Genomic DNA, 24,018 nt, shown 5'->3' with positions numbered 1-24,018 from the left:
ATAAGGAACAATATACACCAATGTACAGAGAAGAAACAAATTCACCTGCTGACTGGCTCTGCATCACTGAAGTGTTCCTGACAATAAATTCAGAGTACTTTTTAAATTTCTGATTATACAGTGCACTGAATCTTTTTAGGGAATAAAGTTTCTTATCAGAACCTAGCCTGACAGGAGGAATGAAGCTGAAAAATGAAGTAACTGATTTAGTAATGAATTTTTGTGAAAATAATGAACAGTTTAGAGTTTCACCAGGTGAGGAGGATTTGGTACTCAGAGGGAGAAAATTCTGGAAGAAAACAGTTGATTTGATGAAATTTACACTAAATTCTCTGTGTCACAAAAAAAAAAAAATGAAGCACCCATAAGATGTTGTAGGATGTCAATGTAACTTTGTACATGTACACCCCATTGGCAGGAAAGTAAATGATTCAAATTGCAACTCTGTGTGAGAGGCACAACAGCCACCAGAGTGCATTAGTGTTGTTCATGTTTAGTGCTGTTACCTGGATTGATAGGGTATACTTATGGAAGAGACTGCGTTATGATCACCTGGCACAGTTTTAGGGGCACTGTGGGTCTCAATTTAGCCAGATGACTGAATCATGCATTGTCCAGATTTATGGGGCATTTGGATATGTTGGTGTGGATGGGAACATGAGGTAGGACATATTTGTTGTCAAGGTTCCAGTTGACGACATCTAACCACCACAAGGGAGGACTGCTGTACTGTGCACGAAGCACATTGTAACTGCTTTACGCATGTGCCTGCCATCCAATAACAGCCAGTGGACTCCCTGCAATATTCTATGTCATCCTGAACCATTAGTCAGAGACTCAGCCAGACTAGAAAATTACTATTGCATTCATAGGCTTCCATTTGCACCACAGCACAAACAACTGCACATTGTGTTCAGTGATGAATCACTGTTCTGCACCATCCCAGATGACCATCATTGGCAAGTATGGTAGCTACCTGGGAATATGTCCCATTCTTACAGTGTTTTGGAGAGGCACAGAGATGTTACTACTGGGATCATTGTGTGGAGCACAATTTGCACATGACTTCAGGTAATGGCTGGTAGTGATTGAGGAAACTTTGAGAGCACAGCAGTACATCATGGACATCCTGTGTTCTCATGTGTTACCTCTCATGCATCAATATCATGGTGCCATTTTTTTTTTTTTGACAGGACAGTGCTAGTCCACACATGGCACCTGTCTCCTTGAATTGTCTATGTGATGTTGAGGTACTCAAGTGGCAAGCAAGATCTCTAGATCTGTCTCTGATAGAACATGTGTGGAACCAGCTTGGGTGTCAACGCCTTTCCAGAACTGATACCCAGGTTATCAAGGACCAGTTGCAACAGTTGTGGGCCATCTTGCCTCAGAAGAGGATACAATGGTTTTATCACACTCTTCCCAATGGAATTGGTTGATACATTCAGGGCACTGGGGATGCAACATCATACAGATAAGAGAAGTCATACAGCCATGTTCTCTATAAATCTGATTTGATTTTGTAATCACTGAAATGGCATCTATACCCTCTCAACCCATGAAGTTTTACTGCATATCTTTCTCTTCTTCTGCATTCTTCACTTTTATGCCTGGCACTTTTTATGCCCCAAATCATGCATTTTATCACACGCTAATGAAATGAAATGACCGTATGACACTGATAGCCAGGAGTCCCCCACTTGGGGAAGTTTGGCCACTGAGTTGGCAAGTCTTTTCAGTTGATTCCACATTGGGCAACTTGTGTGTCACAGAGATGTACTCTGGTTAGGGAAAAGTGTTGCCATTTTAAATTACTTTAACTTTATGTGTGATTAAAAAATTAAATGAATTAAAAGTTTGTTACCATCTTCATTCTTTTTTTTTTAAACTGCTGTTGGTTGAGCCAGTTTGTTTTATAAGTTTAATTATTTAAAATTTCAGTTTTGTCATAAGTATGTGGACCAGAATGACTGACATTGCCTGTCGCCATTTGTTCCTTGGTTTTTAAACAAGTATTATTTATTAAAATGGATAATAACACAGAAAGCAAGGAAAATTTAAAAAAAAACATATATTAAAATATGCAAAAAAATAACAGATTGTCTTCGATGAACAATAAAAACTTGATCTAAAAATTCCAGTATAGCGGGAAATATACTTTCAAGGAGTGAAAACCTAACTAAATTTTATTTTTCCACATTGTAGCTCTTGATTTGAGGTTTATTTTGGAGAAAAGAAGGGGGATTACCACACTGTCTTTATGTGATATTCAATGCAATTTTGAACCAAGTTTTTTAGAAAGTAAAAGATAAAAATATGAGTATACATTTTACCTGCCTTGGTAATTATGATTACAGACTAGATGATAAATGAAAAGATTGTAATTTATTTTCAAGTGCTAGTAAGTGTAATTTTGTGTCATTGTGGTGTCAAACATGTCAGAACTTCTGAGCTTTAAAATGTCATAAAATGAAAATGGAGAGATAAGATGCTAAAATTTGGTATGGTTATTTATTTCTAAGGAGAGCAAATAAGACAAATTTCATCCAATTCTGAGATAGTGGGTGAGATGGCTTGGTTGACTCAACATAGAATGTCCCTTTTGTGGTTATCATTGTGTGTTTGTTTGCTGTCTCTTAAAAAATGAAAATTATTCTTTTTCTATATTTGATTATTCTTGCATTTTTGGCTACATGTTGTAATCTTATCCTTTCACACATCGCCATTAAATTTTTGTCTCTTCATTACTTTAATAAGCTTCCAGAGGTGTAATATATACAAAAAACTCTTCGTAGTTATTTTGATTTTCTCGTTGTTGGCTACGGTCACATGTAAGGGTAGATTCTTGAGGCTGTAATTTTTTTAAACTTAGTGGGTTCCAGTTGATCTGGTAATTGATGAAGTAATTTCTGTTTCTATGATTTTTTTTTATTTTGTTTGACCTATTCTTCTATGTCACACTGTCTTTACAATTTCCACTTAAATAAAAACTATAATTACATTGTTAGTGCCAAAATTAAAAACATGTCTGATTCCATCAGAGGCATGCACACTACCATTTACATTCTGCGATACTAACAGTAGTCTAGAGAGTTTACAAAACAAAAGAATTTACAAACTTTCTTGACATAAGAAGAATCTTCACCAAGTTATATCATTATTTTGTTAATGAATCAAGAAATAAATTTAAAAATTAGTGTTAGATTCTGCAATTAATAATATGAATTTTAAGTATGCCAGATATTTTGTAATTTCAAATATTTCTAAAGGATAAGTAATTTTAGCTGTATTGATTGTAACAAATGAATTTCTTTTTATACATTTTAGCCTTAAATATAAAACCTTGTATACAAAATAAAATGAAATTCATTTAGTTAAACAGCTGAGATAATGTTTCACTTATACAAGAATCGAAAGTATACTTGGTATTGACTACTTTTATAAAAAAAAAAAAAAAAAAGCTAGTGTTAGTGGAGGGTGTCCCATTGCCAGGTATTACTTCATTCTTATTTTTAATACTTTTAAAGCAATCAGTTAATAATGCAAAACTTGAAAGTGTTGTAGTACAGAATATTCATCAGTTGTTATTTATGATCTGGTTCCTCCTCAGAAAGGGTAATAAAATATATTTTTGTAAATGTCATTTCAGTCAAATAAAAATGCTACAAGAGTCACAGAGTGTTGTTAGAGCTCTGTTGCCTCCAGATAGATATTCCTTATTTTACTTGTTACACAATACGACATAATGGTCAGTTATACTTCCATGTAACTCATTTGGGTTCTGAGAAACTGTAGGTATATTCTATCCAACATACATTTGTCCACATTACAATGAGATCTGCAAAAATTGTGTGGGTAGAAATTATCATTGTAAAATTTAAAGCCATTTTACTGAATTGTAGTGATTTCCAAATTTACTTAATTTCAATAAATATCCTACAGCGTAGGTCTTTCAGAGTGAGACTTTACCACTTTTGATGATCTTAAGAAAGAAAGTTGTCGAAATAATTCTGCAGTTAAGGAGGATGAGTGATACACTTGCAATTTGCTGTCAGTCAAAACAAGCATAAGAAATTTATTGTTTATATCATTTCATTCAGGATCAAATATTTCTGCAATAATGGAATTTCTTCTGAAATAATAGATCTTCAGTAGCTCTTTCTAGTGTTTGAGCAAGGTTCATTTTCTTGAACCAAACTTTGGGTCATTTAGTCATGAATGGGATAATTTTCATCTGATGTTTAACTTTTGCCGCAGATTCTAATAACTTTAAACATTAGTGACCTATATCTTTATCACTACTGATTATGGTAATTAATACTGCAGTTATGTGTCTGCTGTTTCATCCATGTGAGTACTAATTCCTTCCTCTATTTCTATTATGGCACTGAATATTACACAACAATTTTTTAAAATAAATTTCTCCCATTTCTTCAAGTACAATGGTGTTCCTTGCTAGTTTCTTCATCATTATGAGTAGTATTTTAACTTAAGAGCTGCAGGGATAAGGTTGTTGAAAATGACATATGATCAGAATACTTACTTTCAGAGGTGAACATGTGTAACTGTTCCTTAACTGAAGGACCCCATAAACTAGCTGACGTTGCAAACCAAACATATACTAGGCATCTAAGGTAAATAACATCATCTGATAGAGTGAAGTAACTTTCGACTTGCCATTTGGATTATTCTTTAAAATATATTGGCTGTTAATGTAACAATACTATGAAAAGGAAAGATGCTACTCACCATATAGCAAAGATGCTGAGTCACAGATAGGCACAACAAAAAGACTGTCACAAATAAAGCTTTCAGCCAGGAAGGCCTTCATCAAAAATAGACAGACAGACAGACACACACACACACTCACTCACGCAAATGCAACTCTAATTAACTTTGTGACAGTCTTTTCTGTCGTACCTATCGGCAACTCAGCATCCCTGCTATATGGTGAGTAGCAACTTTCCTTTTCGTAATATTGTTACATTCCATCCCGAATTTTCCATTGTTTGATTTTTGCCTGTTAATGACTTAGAGCATTTGGCGGTAGCAGACACTAAACAAGATTATTTGTTGAAATTTAAAACATGGTAGAATTTTAACAAAGATAATCATTGTTATCTTTGATAAGGCTTGATGATTATGCCCCTCCCATTCTCACATTAAATGGTTACATTGTAAAGAAGATAGCATCCATTGGCAATTTGGCCTATAGAATTCAACTATTTTTAGTCTGTACATTGAGCAAACACAAAAAAAAAACAGTGAGTGTTCTGTAAAGCAAGTTAAAGTTCAGGGAAAAGAAATGGAAACTTTCTAAGATCACCAATGAAATTGTCGGTCAGTCAGTGATCACAAAGGAGTTTCAAAGTGAATTGTAGGGGATGGATAGTGTGTGTTGTATAAATAAAAGTAAAACAAGGGTAATGCAATGCTTTAAAATTAAGCCAGACAGTACTGAAGGAATTAGATTTGGAAATGAGATGCTGAAAGTGCATGAAATAAGGCCATTTGGACCTCCTGAGGAAATGGGTCACCTCTGTGATTTATAATCTAATGTTCACTGCAGTAGACACATTTTGCTATATGGGTAAAAAAAGTCTGATTATGGAAAAAGAATAGATGACACATAAAGTAGATGGCTCACATCAAGTAAAGGTTTCCTGAAAAAGAAAAATGTTTTAACATCAAATTTAAGTATTAGGGAGTCTTTTCTGAACATATTTGTTTTCAATGGAGCCTTGAGAAATCAGGTAATATATAACTGGCCTGTAATTTGATACATCTTATTTTTTCCCTTTCTTGATTAATTCTTCAAACAACTAGGAGAAGCTGCAGTTGACAGTTGACTGTTCTGCAAATGGAACCATGGTTGGGTAGTAATGTTATCACATTTCTTAATAACTTAATCTGTGGTGACATCTACATCTACATGGATACTCTGCAAATCACATTTAAGTGCCTGGCAGAGGGTTCATTGAACCATCTTCACAATTCCCTATTATTCCAATCTAGTATAGGATGCGGAAAGAACAAACACCTATATCTTTCCATACGAGCTCTGATTTCCCTTATTTTATCATGGTGATCATTTCTCCCTATGTCAACAAAATATTTTCACATTCGGAGGAGAAAGTTGGTGATTGGAATTTCATGAGAAGATTCCATTGCAAGGAAAAACGCCTTTCTTTTAATGATATCCAGCCCGAATCGTGTATCATTTCCATGACACTCTCTCCCATGTTTCGTGATCATATAAAGCGTGCTGCCCTTCTTTGAACTTTTTCGATGTACTCCGTCAGTCCTGTCTGGTAAGGGTCGCACACCATGCAGCAGTATTCTAAAAGAGGATGGACAAACATAGTGTTGGCAGTCTTCTTAGTAGATCTGTTACATTTTCTAAGTGTCCTACCAATAAAACACGGTCTTTGATAGTATCTCCATTGCTATTGTGCAGAGAAGGCATTGATTCTTTCTTCCTGCTAACATACTTCACATATGACCATCTATACCTGTAAAATATTGTGATTTTTAATTAGTTAATGTATACAAAATTTCTCCCTCGTTAGCTGGAAGAAGAAAGAGACAGTTTCTGTCCATTGTGCCCACTTTCTATGCCCTAGAAATAATGGACAGAAACTGTCTCTACTTTAAATATAGAAGGTGAAGTGGTAGTACAAGAACAATGCTGCACAGCTAGTGAATAAACTTTAGCTGCTTTTCACTCCATGATATTACCTTTTAAGTGAAAAACCTGATTCATTGGCTAATTTGTCTTCGTAAAGCTGTACACTATTAGAAATGTATTACTCAGTACTTTATTTTAATATTCCATGATTCTGAATGTATTACATTATATATTTAGTATTAATAGTTAATTTCTTTCATAACTGTAAATTATTTGGTTTGATTATGTCTGTACCAATATGCAAAGTACCAGCAATGTTACAAAATGGGCTAATAACCCAATACCTAGATTGCAAAAATAACTGATGAAAGAATAGCAAACCAAGTATGGCAAAGAAAAAGTCAGAACATATCTGAATTGTTTTGATTTTTCTGATAAAGTTGTACTTTTGCTTCTAGTGCAGATAAGTTTCAACACCACATAGAAAGACTAAATAGAGCAAGTTTGAAAGTAGGTCTACCCATGTAAATCAGTTACAGTAAGACTAAAATTATGTATTTGATTAAGTTCATAATATTGATTGTGAGGCTTAGCTTTATGGCATCAAAAGAATGCACAGGGCAGATTTAGCTATGATAGTAGGCAGATATTTAGGTGTAATAAAGTCAGAAAACTTATTTATGGGTTATCTGAGTCTAAAAACTTTACCACAGTGTTTAGAATTACGGGTTTATTGTTTTCATGATTTGATCATTAACTGGTTCAACTTCACCATGGTTGAAGAAATATCTGCTCGCAGAGTGAGTTCAGTGGATAGTTCTAGGGTTTGAATTTATTCCTTAGGTTGCTGAAATATTGGATGGGAGAGTAAATTTCAGATTTGGATTGGATTGTTTGGGGAAAGAGACCAAATAGCGAGGTCATCGGTCTCATCGGATTAGGGAAGGACGGGGAAGGAATTCGGCCGTGCCCTTTCAAAGGAACCATCCTGGCATTTGCCTGGAGCGATTTAGGGAAATCACGGAAAACCTAAATCAGGATGGCCGGACGGGGAAGGAATTCGGCCGTGCCCTTTCAAAGGAACCATCCTGGCATTTGCTTGGAGCGATTTAGGGAAATCACGGAAAACCTAAATCAGGATGGCCGGACGCGGGTTTTGAACTGTCATCCTCCCAAATGCGAGTCCAGTGTGCTAACCACTGCGCCACCTCACTCGGTACTAAATTTCAGAGAATGCAGGACTTCCCTAAAGGTGTAGGCTTTAAGAGAGAGAATTCTTAATATCATTAATTTAGGAGTAAAAACTTAGCAAATAGTAGAGGCTTTGAGTCAATGATATGCACTTAAAAAAGACTGAAAACTTAGTTCTGCATGTAGGGGGGGGGGGGGGGGGGTGTGAGAGGCTGTGTTAGGTGACATTTGTGACAGGAGCTGAGGAACACGAGGGAGAGTTGGGGAAGGAGTGCTGATGGCTCAGAGTGTGGCTGCTGGTGTTTTGGCTACAGATAATGGAGTGAAAGGTAGCAGGTGCACAGGTTACAAAAGTGAAACATGGGCATGAGCACCACTGAGCTCAAGCAGCACACAGTGATGATAACATGGGGAATCGATTGGGAGCTGGACTAAACAGATGAAGGGGAGACTGTGGGAAGAGTTTGTGGGTACAAGATGAGTGAAGTTAAGGACCGGTGGCATAGTGGAGGTGTGTGTGTGAGGCAGCTGGATTTCTGGACCAAAGGATGTGTTGCAAGGATAATTTCTATCTGTGTAATTCAAAAAAGCTGTTGCTGGAGGGAAGAATCCAGATGGGGTGTGGCTTTTAAAGTAACCACTGAAATAGAGCATGTAACACCCAGCAGCATGTTCCACAAGAGGGGGGGGGGGGTCACATCTGCTCTTGGCCACAGTATGGCAGTAGTCATTCATTTGGGGGGACAGTTATTTGGTGGTCATGCCCAGATAAAAAAATACTGTGCAAAAATTGCAGCAGAGGTGGGACAGGACATGGCTTCTTTCACAGGTGACTCTGCCTGTGATGTGATAGGATAAGCCTGTGACAGGAATGGAGTAGGATGTGGTGGATGGGTGAACAGGACAGTCTCTCATCTGGGTCTTCCACAGAGATATGCCACATAAGTTTTCACTCTTGTTATGTGCCTGCTGACATCTCAGCACCTCTACTATACAGTGAGTTGTTACCTTTACCCTTAAATGACATACATTTTGCCATCATTTTCTGTACCATATTTAACCCTTAATGTGAGATGTATGATAATATAAAAATGCATAAACTGTTATTTTTAGTTAGCAAACGTGGATGTGTTGAGGTGACATGTCATATAAGTCAGCATTAACACCAATAAATTTCTGAAAACTAGATATTTCACAATTTTTTCTCTTGTGTGACTATCACGTCTTAGAGGCTAACAAGGAAAGCACATCTCAGATACTGTTGACACAATATGCGCTCAAAATAGAGTATGCAGGTTAGAATTCAACCATAGATTCTACATCTTTTTATCATGAAACATTTTTTTAGTGTCCTCATTACTTTAGATGATAAAAACTGATCACTGAAATACTTTCTTATAGGGAAAAGCCATATATACTTTTGTCAGGTGATGATGATGGAAAGCACTACATTCTCACAGCGGCAAGTCAAGACAAAAATGACTGGAGCTATGAGAAAAATGTTTATTTGGACACAAAAGCTACTACAACAGGTAAGGTGTTGTGTTACTTAAGAATGACAATCTTTTTGATGCTACGAGCAATCCGTTTTTGGTTTTTGACAATGTTCTTGTTCTTTCACACAAAAGCAATATCACACACACAAAGAATAATTTAAATTGATGGCTGTTTTACTTAATATGTGATTACCACTTTAACTGCTTAAGAGATGGAGCTACAATAGTGTCCATGTAAGCACTTTCTAATGTCACTGATTTACCCACATTTGTTAATTGATGACCCAAATTACTGAAGAGTTATTAAAAGCATAAGTGTTATAAAAACAGCCTGACTTCAGTTTCGTCTCTTCATCAACTAACAGTCTCTCTAAGAGGATGCAAGAAATTTTGCCATATAGCTAACTAACAAGCATATTACTTGGACTGTTGAGGATACAAATGAATCTTGCTGTAACAAAAACAACACGTTTTATTGAACATAGTTCCTTTTAGAGCAACACATAAGAGACAGGTTGTATGCAGCACTGAACACATTGACTGGACAACAGTAATACAGGGTACAGAATAGGATGGACACTCATCTACCACTGCTTAAATAATACTGTTTCCTTGGCAGCTCACCAGAGCGTGCCAGGGGGTTGATCCAGGTGTGCCTCTACGATTAGGCCTGCGAACTTTATGGATGCACGAACTCTGAAATTACGCACACCATGAGTGAAGATACATCTCACACACACACACACACTAATCACTAATATGGATTATGTTAATGGCTCCAAGGTCCTGAAGGAACTTATTCAAGCTACAGAACCAGTACATAAGTAAACATCCTTACAATGCTGCTTTTAATTTTATGAGATCATTTATTACCACAGTTTTTTTTTTTTTTGGCAGCTTATTGTTCATAATTTTACAATAGTGTAGTGTCCCTTTTGGCAAACATGGTTTTTACTTGGTGCACATGAAAGTTTATTTTCCATTTAGTGTTATTACAATGAATATTTTGAGTTTTGATAGCTGTATTACAAAAAATTGCATATATTTCTTAATAAAAATACATGCAAGAGTAAGAATTTGTGTTCTTTTAAAGAGAGCTCAAAGTGATCTCATCCTTCAGGGCAGAATGTACATTTACACATTACAAGTCATCAGGCATTCCTTATGGCAACAGTTTTCAAGGACTTTCATTAAATAACACATTGTTCTTAACCTTCTAAATATACTGTAAATGTGTGTATCTCATTTGCAGTTGTGCTGGAACAAGACCTCAGAAGTTTTGTACTGATTGCACTTACAATATCTGTGTCTCACATCTTCATTATTAATGTCTTCACAATTTCTGTTGACAATGTAGGAATTTAATGGTACTATTTATTTTTATTATCAGCTTGTCAAGGCTGAACCAGTTTACAATACAGCTCAGTAATGCAGATAGTGTTTTCCGAAGCATTCCTGCAATTTTACCATTGATGAAGATACTTAATTTAGATTTGTAATTAAGCTGCTTCATCTTCATAGCCTCACATATCTATTCTATATAATGTTCTTTATTAACATATAATGTAAGATATTGTGTCCTATCAGATAAATTTTTCATATGCTCTAGTAGATAAGTGACATCACAAGTCTCAGTTTTTGCACTTATTCTCTGGTTTATGTTCCATAAGCTAAGTCAAGTTGTTTTTCCTGTTTTCCATCCTTGGTTCCATAAAACTTCAATGCTTTCATCAAGTTCAATTACATAAATTCACACACCTACCCCCCCCCCCCCCCCCCCTCTTCCCACAGCAATTAATGGTGTGATAGAATATATTATACAGTCATTAGAAGAAAAAAAACTTGTGTCTATAATATTTCTATATGTCTTCTAAGCTATAGCACTCAAGGACAAGCAGGAGAACCGATACAATTATACCTATGGAACAGGAAATAGTGTGTACCAATATAGAACAGAGACCAGTCACAAACCATCAAATACAGAGTGGCGCAGAATTTATAATTGGGTCATTGCTGTTTATCCTCTTTATAAATGACAGAAACGTTGAATAGAAAGAGAAGAAAACATTGTATGCAGATGACCTGACAAAATTGATCAGTGAGCAAAATATGGAACAGGTTGAGAGAACAGCATATACTTCTACAAGCATTGCAGCCCAGTGGAAAATTAAGTGGTTATAAACCAGAAAATAAAACTATGTATATTCAGTGAAGTCTGAGCATAAGGATTTAGAAGTGGACAAAACAAGGCTGGAAGAAGTAGAATCCAAAGTCTGAGCATAAGGATTTAGAAGTGGACAAAACAAGGCTGGAAGAAGTAGAATCCACTAAATTATTAGGTATTACTGTGGCTAATGAACTGAATGGAAACAGTGTATTAATTCTGTCTGTAAGAAACTCAGCACTGTCACATTCATAAAGAAACAGTTACCACAACACACAGACAAACAGCTTCTGTGCAAAGTATATCATGGATTCCTTCAACAGTACCCGCAGTACAGAGTGACAGTATGGGGAAACTCAAACATTCAGGAAATGAAAAGAGTATTCACATTGAGGGGTAAGGAATGGGGGACACTTCTGAAACATGAAGAAACTGCTTCAGAAATCTTGGCATCATAACTTTTACTTATTCATAGATATATGAAACAACAATATATATTACAGAAGGCAGTTCAGAATGGATCACAAATGAATGATAATGTACTATCCACAATGCTCAGAGAAAAAAAAGTTATGAAGCATATCCCTCTGATTGATAATCCTTGTAAAAGGACTTCAGTATCACGTTATGAAGAAATTATTCAGAATCCTATATCAGAGTATACACCACACTAACTTAACAAAGAAACTCAAAAACTATCTGGTGGTAAAGAAATTTTGCAGGTGAAAGTGTGCCTATTAAATTAAATTTATATGGGTTTTTCTTTGTAATCAGTGGTGTTTAAAGAGGGCAACCAAAATGATTATTCCTTAGGAAATAATTGATACCGGGTGTTTTCTGTTTTTGATATGTTGTATATAACACACACACTTTATGTGTGCAATATAATACTACAGAATCAAATAAAATTTAATTCAGTTCAATTCATTCATTATAATGGGCTTTCCAAGTTTGGCATCTCACACATTATGTGATTCAGTTACTAATCACAATGTGGATGCATTTGTCAAGGAGTCTGCATTTTATGTTGGTACTGTGTCAGGGTTACAGTCACATTTCTCTGAAAATAGCTACAAGCTTAACATATTATTGTCTCAGATCGTAAAAATAGTCTTGGAATTCTTGCAATCACGTGCCACTATATTTACTCCCTTGTAGTACTGCTCGTTAATAAAAAGAGTGAACTAAGGATGAACTGTGAAATTCACAGCTCGAATAATGTAAGTTAATAATAGTAATAATGATGAAGATAATGATGATAGTAATAATAATAATACTTGTTTCAACATTGAATGACTCTTTGCATATATACGGAAACAGCAAAGGCTACTAATCTCAAGATACAGCACAGTGTCTGTGGCCCTGTGAGATATACAAATGTTTCTCACTCGCTCTCCAGGTTTGAGTAGTTTCACTTAATGTGAGACAGTGGAATGACACAGGTCTCTGATAATTAAGCCTGTTTTTTGAATGTTTTCACTCAGTCTCTAGGTTTGAGTGGTTTCACTTAGTCTACATATTTTCAGCATTTTTCCATTTGGGGGTGGTGCAGTGTCCTTGGGGACAGCTGCACGGTGCCTCCAGTCAGGAGTGCATCCGTCATGAGGAGGTGGCCTGATTGCTGGCACAGTGTAAGGAACTGCGCCATCTCCTCCTGATGGCTGCACTCCTAGCAGCAGCAGGAGGCTCACGTGGAGCATGTGGGGTGCATGTGTAACCTGAGAGAGGTTTTTAACTAATGTTCATCATCACTCACATCTTTTCAGTAAAACAAAATGCAAACAGTTGCTGAAATTTGGTAATGCCCTCTCTTCCTCGATCACCATGCAAAACTTGGTTGATTGATTTCATTTGGTTGCTCAGATCGACTGGTAGCACGGAAATGAATAATTCAACCAACTGATCCAACTGTCTTCATCTACATCTACATTTATACTCTGCAAGCCACCCAATGGTGTGTGGCGGAGGGCACTTTACATGCCACAGTCATTACCTCCCTTTCCTGTTCCAGTCGCGTATAGTTTGCGGAAAGAACAACTGCCGGAAAGCCTCCGTGCGTGCTCGAATCTCTCTAATTTTACATTCGTGATCTCCTCAGGAGGTATAAGTAGGGGGAAGCAATATATTCAATACCTCATCCAGAAACGCACCCTCTCGAAACCTGGACAGCAAGCTACACCGCGATGAAGAGCGCCTGTCTTGCAGAGTCTGCCACTCGAGTTTTTCTAAACATCTCCGTAACGCTATCACGCTTACCAAATAACCCTGTGACGAAACGCGCCGCTCTTATTTGGATCTTTATCTCCTCTGTCAACCTGTCCTGGTACGGATCCCACACTGATGAGCAATACTCAAGTATAGGTCGAACGAGTGTTTTGTAAGCCACCTCCTTTGTTGATGGACTACATTTTATAAGGACTCTCCAAATGAATCTCAACCTGATACCCGCCTTACCAACAATTAATTTTATATGATCATTCCACTTCAAATCATTGTGTATGCATACGCCCAGATATTTTGCAGAAGTGACTGCTACCAGTGTTTGTTCCGCTATCATATAATCATACAATAAAGGATCCTTCTTTCTATGTATTCACAATACATTACATTTGTCTATGTTAAGGGTCAGTTGCCACTCCCTGCACCAAGTGCCTACCCGCTGCAGATCTTCCTGCATTTTGCTGCCATTTTCTAATGCTGCAGCTTCTTTGTATACTACAGCATCATCCCCGAAAAGCCGCATGGAACTTCCGACACTATCTACTAGGTCATTTATATATATTGTGAAAAGCAATGGTCCCATAACACTCCCCTGTGGCATGCCAGAGGTTACTTTAACATCTGTAGACATCTCTCCATTGAGAACAACATACTGTGTTCTGTTTGCTAAAAACTCTTCAATCCAGCCACACAGCTGGTCTGATATTACATAGGCTCTTACTTTGTTTATCAGACGACAGTGTGGAACTGTATCGAACGCCTTCCGGAAGTCGAGGAAAATGGCATCTACCTGGGAGTCTGTGTCTAATATTTTCTGGGTCTCATGAACAAATAAAGCGAGTTGGGTCTCACACGATCGCTGTTTCCGGAATCCATGTTGATTCCTACAGAGTAGATTCTGGGTTTCCAGAAATGACATGATACGCGAGCAAAAAACGTGTTCTAAAATTCTACAACAGATCGATGTCATAGATATAGGCCTACAGTTTTGCGCATCTGCTCGACGACCCTTCTTGAAAACTGGAACTACCTGAGCTCTTTTCCAATCATTTGGAACCTTCCGTTCCTCTAGAGACTTGCGGTACACGGCTGTTAGAAGGGGGGCAAGTTCTTTCACGTACTCTGTGTAGAATCGAATTGGTATCCCATCAGGTCCAGTGGACTTTCCTCTGTTGAGTGATTTCAGTTGCTTTTCTATTCCTTGGACACTTATTTCGATGTCAGCCATTTTTTCGTTCATGCGAGGATTTAGAGAAGGAACTGCAGTGCTGTCTTCCTCTGTGAAACAGCTTTGGAAAAAGGTGTTTAGTATTTCAGCTTTACACGTGTCATCCTCTGTTTCAATGCCATCATCATCCCAGAGTGTCTGAATATGCTGTTTCGATCCACTTACTGATTTAACGTAAGACCAGAACTTCCTAGGATTTTCTGTCAAGTCGGTTCATAGAATTTTACTTTTGAAGTCACTGAACGCTTCATGCATAGCCCTCCTTACGCTAACTTTGACATTGTTTAGCTTCTGTTTGTCTGAGAGGTTTTGGCTGTGTTTAAATTTGCAGTGAAGCTCTCTTTGCTTTCGCAGTAGTTTCCTAACTTTGTTGTTGAACCACGGTGGGTTTTTCCCATCCCTCACAGTTTTACTTGGCACGTACCTGTTTAAAACGCATTTTACGATTGCCTTGAACTTTTTCCATAAACACTCAACATTGTCAGTGTCGGAACAGAAATTTTCGTTTTGATCTGTTAGTTACTCTGAAATCTGCCTCCTATTACTCTTCCTAAACAGACAAATCTTCCTCCCTTTTTTTATATTCCTATTTACTTCCATGTTCAGGGATGCTGCAACCGCCTTATGATCACTGATTCCCTGTTCTGCGCTTACAGAGTCGAAAAGTTCGGGTCTGTTTGTTATCAGTAGGTCCAAGATGTTATCTCCACGAGTCGGTTCTGTGTTTCATTGCTCGAGGTAATTTTCGGATAGTGCACTTAGTATAATGTCACTCGATGCTCTGTCCCTACCACCCGTCCTAAACATCTGAGTGTCCCAGTCTATATCTGGTAAATTGAAGTCTCCACCAAAGACTATAACATGCTGAGGAAATTTATGTGAAATGTATTCCAGATTTTTTCTCAGTTGTTCAGCCACTAATGCTGCTGAGAGGGGAAGTCGGTAAAAGGAGCCAATTATTAACCTAGCTCGGTTGTTGAGTATAAGCTCCACCCATAATAATTCACAGGAACTATCCTCTTCTATTTCACTACAGGATAAACTACTACTAACAGCGACAAACACACCACCACTGGTTGCATGCAATCTATCCTTTCTAAACACTGTCTGTGTCTTTGTAAAAATTTCGGCAGAATTTATCTCTGGCTTCAGCCAGTTTTCCGTACCTATAACGATTTCAGCTTCAGTGCTTTCTATCAGCGCTTGAAGTTCCTGTACTTTACCAACGCAGCTTTGACTGTTTACAATTACAATACCGATTGCTGCTTGGTCCCTGCATGTCCTGACTTTGCTCCGCACCCTTTGAGGCTGTTGCCCTTTCTGTAGTTTCCCGAGGCCATCTAACCTAAAAAACCACCCAGTCCACGCCACACAACCCCTGCTACCCATGTAGCCACCAGCTGTGTGTAGTGGACTCCTGACCTATCTAGCGGAAGCCAAAACCCCACCACCCTATGGTGCAAGTCTTCATTCGGTTGTTCTTATCATTAACAAATAGTTTGCTGTGATTCATATACTTTTTCAAAACACTTCTTACTCTCTATGATACTACAATACTCTTCTAAGTGTAGGAAAGGTTTTGAAAAAAGAAATTCCTTAAGCTTAAGTTTAAATGTTACTGTGGGAAGAGTAATGGTAATACTGGGCAGTGCACTGACTAATTTTAATTGTACATATAGCAGAGCTTTTTCATAGCATGCTATTCTGTGGCTGTTGTAAAATTTTTCTTTGTTTCTATCATTTTGTGTCTCTGTTTACAGCTTAGAATGGAATTTTATTTTCTACTGCAAAAATATTTGACAGTTTGCCAGTAGACCTCAGGCAGGAAATTAAAAATCTACAGATATTCTAAATTGAAGTACAAAAAGTTCTCTCCAGTTTATAGACAGCTAATAACATGTACAGTTACACAAATTGTCAATATGAAATTGTAGATTAAAAACAGGAGCTGAGTGGTGCAAGACAGGGAACAGTAGCTTCTCTACACCAATATATATAAAGAAAACAGAGGAGAAAAATCCCATAATTAAAAATGCAAGGTTAGCACTTCACAACAGTAGCCTACAGTGGCTATTTGAGCCTGTCAATGAACTCTTTAACTTGTTCCCCATTCCTGCACTCTCTTTCTGGTTGGTATTAACAGAACAAAATGTATGAATGACTGAATGAATAAGGAGCACACCTAAGTGTCTACAGTACCTATTTAGTTTAGCCTCCCATTTCTGGACCAACTGTCAGACAGAGTAGATGATGGGAGAAACCATTGCACTCACCTGTAACTAGTTGATTAAGTGAACACACATTTTTTGGCCAGCTCTATTGTACTGGTTCTGAAGCTTTAGTAGTTTGTCAAGTGCAGTTGCTGTTGATGAAAGGAGAAAGAGTGTAGGGAGGAGAGGGAGAGGCGGAGAGAGAAAGAGGGATGATGGCTGGGGCTGGTTGGGGGGGGGGGGGGGTTGAGGTGGCAGGGGGACAGGACAGGGCTGAAGCACTAGTGAGCTCACCCTGTTGCAAGCAGATGTGTAATGAACTTTCGCTGAAATCACCAATTTCCTCCAGGCTTCTATTTTTTCTGTATATTATCCTTCTTTTATTTTAACCTTTAATATTTCACAACTGCCTGTTGGTTTACACTGGACATCATACCCAGAGCAAATGTTTCCTACCTCAGCTTCTGAGTTATGTAACTGTGTTTGCAGCTTTTCAGCTGTGTATCCTAAAATGTTATCACTTAACATTCTTATTACATTTGAGCATCTTCCACCCTCTCTTCTGCACTTGATTAACAACACAAATTATATCTCAATCTATTTCTACTATTTTTTTCCAAATATGTTACATGTCTTATCTTCCTGTGACTCACTCGTCGCCACTGTGAACCAGCCACCAACATTAACTCCCTCATCATATCTTGAAATGAGAGACTGTCAGTGTCCTGCAAGGATCAGCACTGGTCTCATTCTTGTTCTTAATTGACATAAATTATCTGCCAATGACTTTGAAAGACAGTTGTTGCAGTTGACATAACCATACTAAACAAGGTTCCAGTCTCAACCTTACCAGATGCAGCTCAAATGATAGTTGCACAAGCCTATGACCGGTTCAAAGCAAATAGTTGTCTCAGTCTCACCAAGACTCATATGTGATTTTAGAGAAACAAAAATAATCTGCTAGCACCAGGAAAATTTAAAACTGAGTCAACACGTAAAAACAGTAATCAGGCAACTTAGTTTAGGATGTTTTGCCCTTGAAAGTATTTCTCATTGTGTTGACTTGAGCACAACTTAATTGTTAGAAATAACTAATCCGAAGTCAGGTAGATAGTAAGCCGACAACAATATCGGATATTTAGTAGCTATTTAATATAACTGAAAAAGTGGCATCATTTGTTTTCTAAATGGGGGTGCCTATTAATTTTGCTTTAGTAAATTTAGTTTGAGAAAGCACAAATAGTATATAGCAGTTTAACACATTAGTTAATATACATTCAGTTCTTAATAGCTACTTCACCTCACTAATGTATAACGACTCAGTTAACGTAACTGAATATGCTCCTTCATTACACAGTACATATAATGAATGAATTAATAAGTCTTCATTCAGACTTCATTTTTTCTAATTGTTAATCCACGAAAGTTATCAGTGTGTGGATGTAAAATTTCTTTGTGTTCAGAAAAGGTGATTATTTAATGAAAATAAACTTTCACTTTCAGGCAAATCAGTTGTAGCTGACTTGGATGGTGATGGCAAGAAAGAAATTGTTGCAGCTGCCTACAGTGCCGGCAGAGTATATGTTTATACTTACGGAGATGTGTAATAATGTCCACTATTTCTTACTGACAATGTGTAATGCTACACTGTAAAATAAGTAATGCAACCATGTAAACTAATACACAGTAGTCAGCATACAATGTACCATTATTAGTATAGTATATTTATTAGCATTTGATCCAATACCTTTTTATGTTAAGTTGTCATTTGGATTATTTTGTAAAATATTTTGTGCATTTTGTGTTTCCTTAAAAATGAATTCTACATTTCTGCAAGTTCATCAGAGGCAACAAACAGCTGCTAAAATACTGTTGCTATATTGCTTGTATTATAAAAGTTGACGTTTCAAAAGACATTAAAAACTTATTAAAACTTGGACCGTGAATTCTTTTATTTATGAAAACCATTTATGTGCAATTTCTGTAGTTTCAGTTAAAGCTTATTGAGTCCACATGTGAAAGGCATCCATTATTAGTTATAACATAAGAATCCCATGCTCACAGAGTAAATATAGGGGATAAAATGATCTATCTGAGACATAATATCCCAGGGAACCACTCCACTTCAAATGAGCCTCTACTCCAATTATGTAATACACAGTTTTTTTTGCAAATATTACACTTTTCTTAGATAAAGTTATTTTCTGCTATTTTAGTATAACAAAACTTTGAGAGAGAGAGATACTCCTTCAAAATTTGATTAAATAACTTGTAGAATAAAGTAAATACTCATATTGTTATTGATGAGTATCGTGGATAAACTTAGGATATAATTTTATAGATCGAATACTGATCTTCTTCCTTTAATATCTAAAGTCTAAACTATGACTCACAGCAACAACAAAAACTTGAGAGTAAAAAGATGGAAAACAAAAGAAACTCTTGGGAGCAAAGAAATTCACAACACAGAACCAAGCACCACTGTTGGAGAGGAATCATGATTCTGACACTGTCGTTAGACTGTGGTTCTGATTTATTTACTTTAACACTTATGCCAAATCAAACTGTGGTGCACTGAACAACTTTTAAATAAAAAATAAGAGGTCAAAACACATTAGATACGAAGTCCTATCTTGGTACACATTGCTTTAAATTTGTTTGATTTTAAAGGCTTTGTAAATATGTCACCATGGTGATTTTCTGAACACACATATTCCACATTGATATCCCCATTTTGATAGAGTTCACGCACAAAATAATACTTTGCTTCGATGTGCTTAGAACATTTATGGAACTCTGGGTTTTTCACTAATTTAATGGCACTTGCATTGTCAATGAACAATACAGGCGAGTTTCTTTTTCCACCGATCTCCAACAGCAGTCTGTTGAGCTATACTAACTCCCTGGCTCCTTCACTTGCAACAACGAACTCCACTTCAGTGGTGGATAGTGCAACTGATTTCTGCAATTGAGATGTCCACAATACAGCCATATCACCAATCACTGAAACAAAACCATTCGTTGATCGTCTTGTTTTAGTGTTGCCAGCAAAGTCAGCATCAGCATATGCACAAAGTTTACCGCCAGATGAAGTATAGAAGAGACGTAATTCTGAAGTACCACGAAGACATCTCAAAATACGTTTTACAGAGTTCCAATCAGAAGTGGGTTTAGCCACAGATCGAGCAACTTTGAAAACAGCATAAGCGAGATATGGATGAGTAGAGCATACCAGGTACATTAATGATCACACAGCCGAACATACGAAACGTTGTTGTCAAGAGTATTGCTATATTCACTGTCTAATTGTTCATTATCACATGGAGCTTTTAATCAGCCATGTTAAAACGATGCTGAAGCTTCTCTGTGTATGCTCGCTGTGAAATAAACAAGCCAGACTGTCTATTTGCATACCTAAAACTTAGTCTAAGGATCCCATTGTTATTTTGAATTCAGACTTTAACATAGCTAAAAATGAATTCAGCGCACTTTCAGTTGTCCCTGCTGTAAGTCCATCATCGGCATAAATAGCAATCAACAATTTTTCTGTTTTGCTTTGTCGGATGTAAATACATGGTTCTGCTGTTGAACTAATAAAGCCATTTTTTCTCACGAATGAATAAAACTTACAATTCTAGCAACGAGGTGTTTGCTTGAGTCCATACAGTGATTTCTTGAGTCGACAAACACGACCTGACCCGTCATCGAAACCTTCTGGTTGAGTCATGTATATTTCCGTATCCAAGTCACCATATAAAAATGCAGTTCTAACGTCAAACTGAGCAAGTTTCAAATTTTCTTCAGCTGCAATCGCTATTACAGCACGAGCGTCATAACGAGCAACTGAACTAAACGTTTTATCATAATCAAGTCCGACACGTTGAAACATACCGCGCACAACCATGCAAGCACAGTATCGATCAATCGATCCATGAGGCTTATATTTAATACAAAGCACCCATCTCAATTATCGATAACACATTTTCCTTTCGGCAGTTCTACCAAGTCCCAGGTGTCCTTCAAATGTCTTCATTTCTTCTTTCATCGCATTAAACCATTCATTGGAATCACTACTTTTCATAGCTTCCTTGAAGTTTGTTGGTGCAAGCAACTAATGCATTTGCTTCTTGAGAGTGGTGAGGCTGGTATCCTAATTCGTAGTCACTAAATTTCACTGGGGGACGTATTTCACGAACTTAGTAACTCATTCAAATATTCTTGGTTACTAGTTCCAATCTGATCAACAGTAGTGTCACTTTTCTCTCCTATTTCTTCAGGTACGGAATTAAATTCCAATTCAATCGAATTTCCAGTTGTATATACCTTTTCTGGTTGAAAACCGACATTGCGTGATTTCATCGCACGATAGTTTGATGGAATCCACATTTTGTAACCATCTTTGTCATTCATGTAGCCAATGAAACGACCAGGTATAGCCTTTTTATCGAACTTAGAACGAAATTTCTTTGTCAAACAAACGTAACATTTTCATCCAAAAATTCGTAGATAGCTAAAACTGTTAGAAAAACGGCTGTGTCACATGCATGAGCCCAAAATGATTTAGGTAACTTGCTAGACGTTATCACTGATCGAGATAATTCAACTATATGTCGATTTGCTTGTTCAGCAACACCATTTTGCCCAGGAAGTCTGGACACGTGAGACGAAACTCAATACCACGGTTTTGTAGAACAGCAGCTTCCACGTTACAATTAAATCTCCTCCACCGTCAGACCGAAATACATTTACCTTATGACCAATAGCATCGCACTCCTTGCTGGCCAGTGTGGCCGTGCGGTTCTAGGCGCTTCAGTCTGGAACCGCGTGACCCCTACGGTCGGAGGTTCGAATCCTGCCTCGGGCATGGATGTATGTGATGTCCTTAGTATAGTTAGGTTTAAGTAGGGGACTGATGACCACAAATGTTAAGTCCCACAGTGCTCAGAGCCATTTGAACCATCACATTCCTTCAAATATGTTTTCAAATTGTTAGCCACTTCAGATTTACTTGGAATGAAATATACCCGAACGAAACGAGAAAAATCATCTTTGAAAATCGCATAGTAACGAAAACTATTTATAGAGTCAATAGACATGGGTCCATTAACGTCTGCATTGATCAACTTACCGACAGTTTGTGGACGATCTCTTAAATTGCTATATGGTTTACAGTAGGATTTGCCAAGAACACATCCATCACAAAATGATGTGGTATCAGGGCACTTAACTGATATACCAAAACGAGGGAGCACATCTCGTACATGATGTCTATTTTGATGGCCGAGTCTCTCATGCCAACATTGTAGTTGTTCTTATGTAGTTGCTAAGTTAATCATTACTTGTGAATCTCGAGGTCAAACTCGCATGTTTATAATGTATACAGAACCAACTAGTCTTCCTGTTGCGACTACTTCACTACGTCGCCGCCGGCCGGAGTGGCCGAGCGGTTCTAGGCGCTACAGTCTGGAGCCGCGCGACCGCTACGGTCGCAGGTTCGAATCCTGCCTCGGGCATGGATGTGTGTGAGTCCTTAGATTAGTTAGGTTTAAGTAGTTCTAAGTTCTAGGGGACTGATGACCACAGATGTTGAGTCCCATAGTGCTCAGAGCCATTTGAACTACGTCGCCGAATAATAACACCTTTGTTATCATAAGTCACATTATATCCACGTCGCGTAGCTTGACGGACAGAGAAAAGTTGGTGTCTGACATCAGGTACATACCAGACATTTTCAAGTAAAGCAGGCGTCCACCTTTTGTTTATGAATATATCAGTATGAATACTGCCTGTCCCATGTGCAAAGATAACTTCCTTGCCAGCTGTCTGGACACATTGTGGAATCGGAAACTTTTCGAATGGAGCGAAATGCCGTTTATTTGGTGAAGTATGATGTGTCGTGCCAGAGTCCGAAATCCAAAAATCTGCACTATCAAAATTAACATGAGACCACAAGCTAGTGTCTAGAAATGTATTTGGTTTGTTGCTCACTTTTAAACTGGAACTGAAATTATTGTTGTTAGCTGTCGCTTTTGGTTCTTCTGCGGCCATGGGATTTCGGCAGTTTGCGATGGTATGTCCAGCTTTCTTGCAATACAGAAACGTACGACTTTCTTTCTTCTTTCACTTACTCTCCTCTGTTGCAAATTTCTTCTGTTTTTGATGTTGCTCATTCGTTTTTTATTTTGCGTAGAAAGCAGCACCTGCCTTTCTAGCTAGCGAATTCTCAATTGAACGCAGATTCTCAATTAGAAGCTGTGTCGTCTGCTCAGGTTTAGGAACACGATACCAAATCGACCTGTAAATCTGATATACGGGTCCTAATGTTTTGAAAATACGATGTTGGAACAGCGAAAGGGGCGTAGTTGCATTTGGATTAATTTTGTTCAGTTCACTGCACAAGTCATGGAAAACGTTCGCAAGTAGCGACGTGTGTTTTGTTACAGACGTGACGTCATCTTGTAACGTTTCAAAGAAACAATCGAACAACGTACATAGTCGCCGCAATGAAAATTGTTCATGTACTGACATAAGGGTATCCCAGATTTCTTTTGCGTCAGTCTTCTTTCTTACCTGAATAGCAGGTTCCTCATAAAGCGCCGTTCCAATGATACGAGCTGCCTGAGCATTGTCCTGTTGCCAGCGCCGATATGTGTCGGACGGTTCTTCTTCCGCTAATGACAGACACTGACGGGGACTACTGTAGAACGGGATACAACCCGTCGGCTTTGACCAATGACGTCGGTATTTGCCAGAGATGATTTATGACCAGATTTAACAGCAGAGAAGAGTGTTCATAAACAAAGGAATCCAGCAGAGAAAACATATGGCACACATATACGAGTATTACACGCGCAAACAAAGTTGACACTAGGCGCGTTGGC

At 37.7% G+C, this 24,018-nt stretch overlaps 1 protein-coding gene across 1 annotated transcript in view; it reads left to right on the top strand.

Annotated features, from left to right (window-relative positions):
- Nucleotides 1–19,076, top strand: part of LOC126162811 (uncharacterized) — a 49,642-nt gene extending 30,566 nt beyond the window's left edge. The window contains exons 8-9 of the mRNA XM_049919556.1: nucleotides 9,221–9,351; nucleotides 18,641–19,076. Of these exons, the coding sequence (XP_049775513.1) occupies nucleotides 9,221–9,351; nucleotides 18,641–18,744 (235 nt within the window). The 3' untranslated portion in view covers nucleotides 18,745–19,076. The remainder of the gene's footprint in view (nucleotides 1–9,220; nucleotides 9,352–18,640) is intronic.
- The last annotated feature ends 4,942 nt before the right edge of the window (nucleotides 19,077–24,018 follow it).

Source organism: Schistocerca cancellata, chromosome 2, assembly GCF_023864275.1.
Source record: "Schistocerca cancellata isolate TAMUIC-IGC-003103 chromosome 2, iqSchCanc2.1, whole genome shotgun sequence".
NCBI classification, from domain to species: Eukaryota; Metazoa; Arthropoda; class Insecta; order Orthoptera; family Acrididae; genus Schistocerca; species Schistocerca cancellata.
This window is presented reverse-complemented; position numbering and strand designations above follow the sequence as displayed.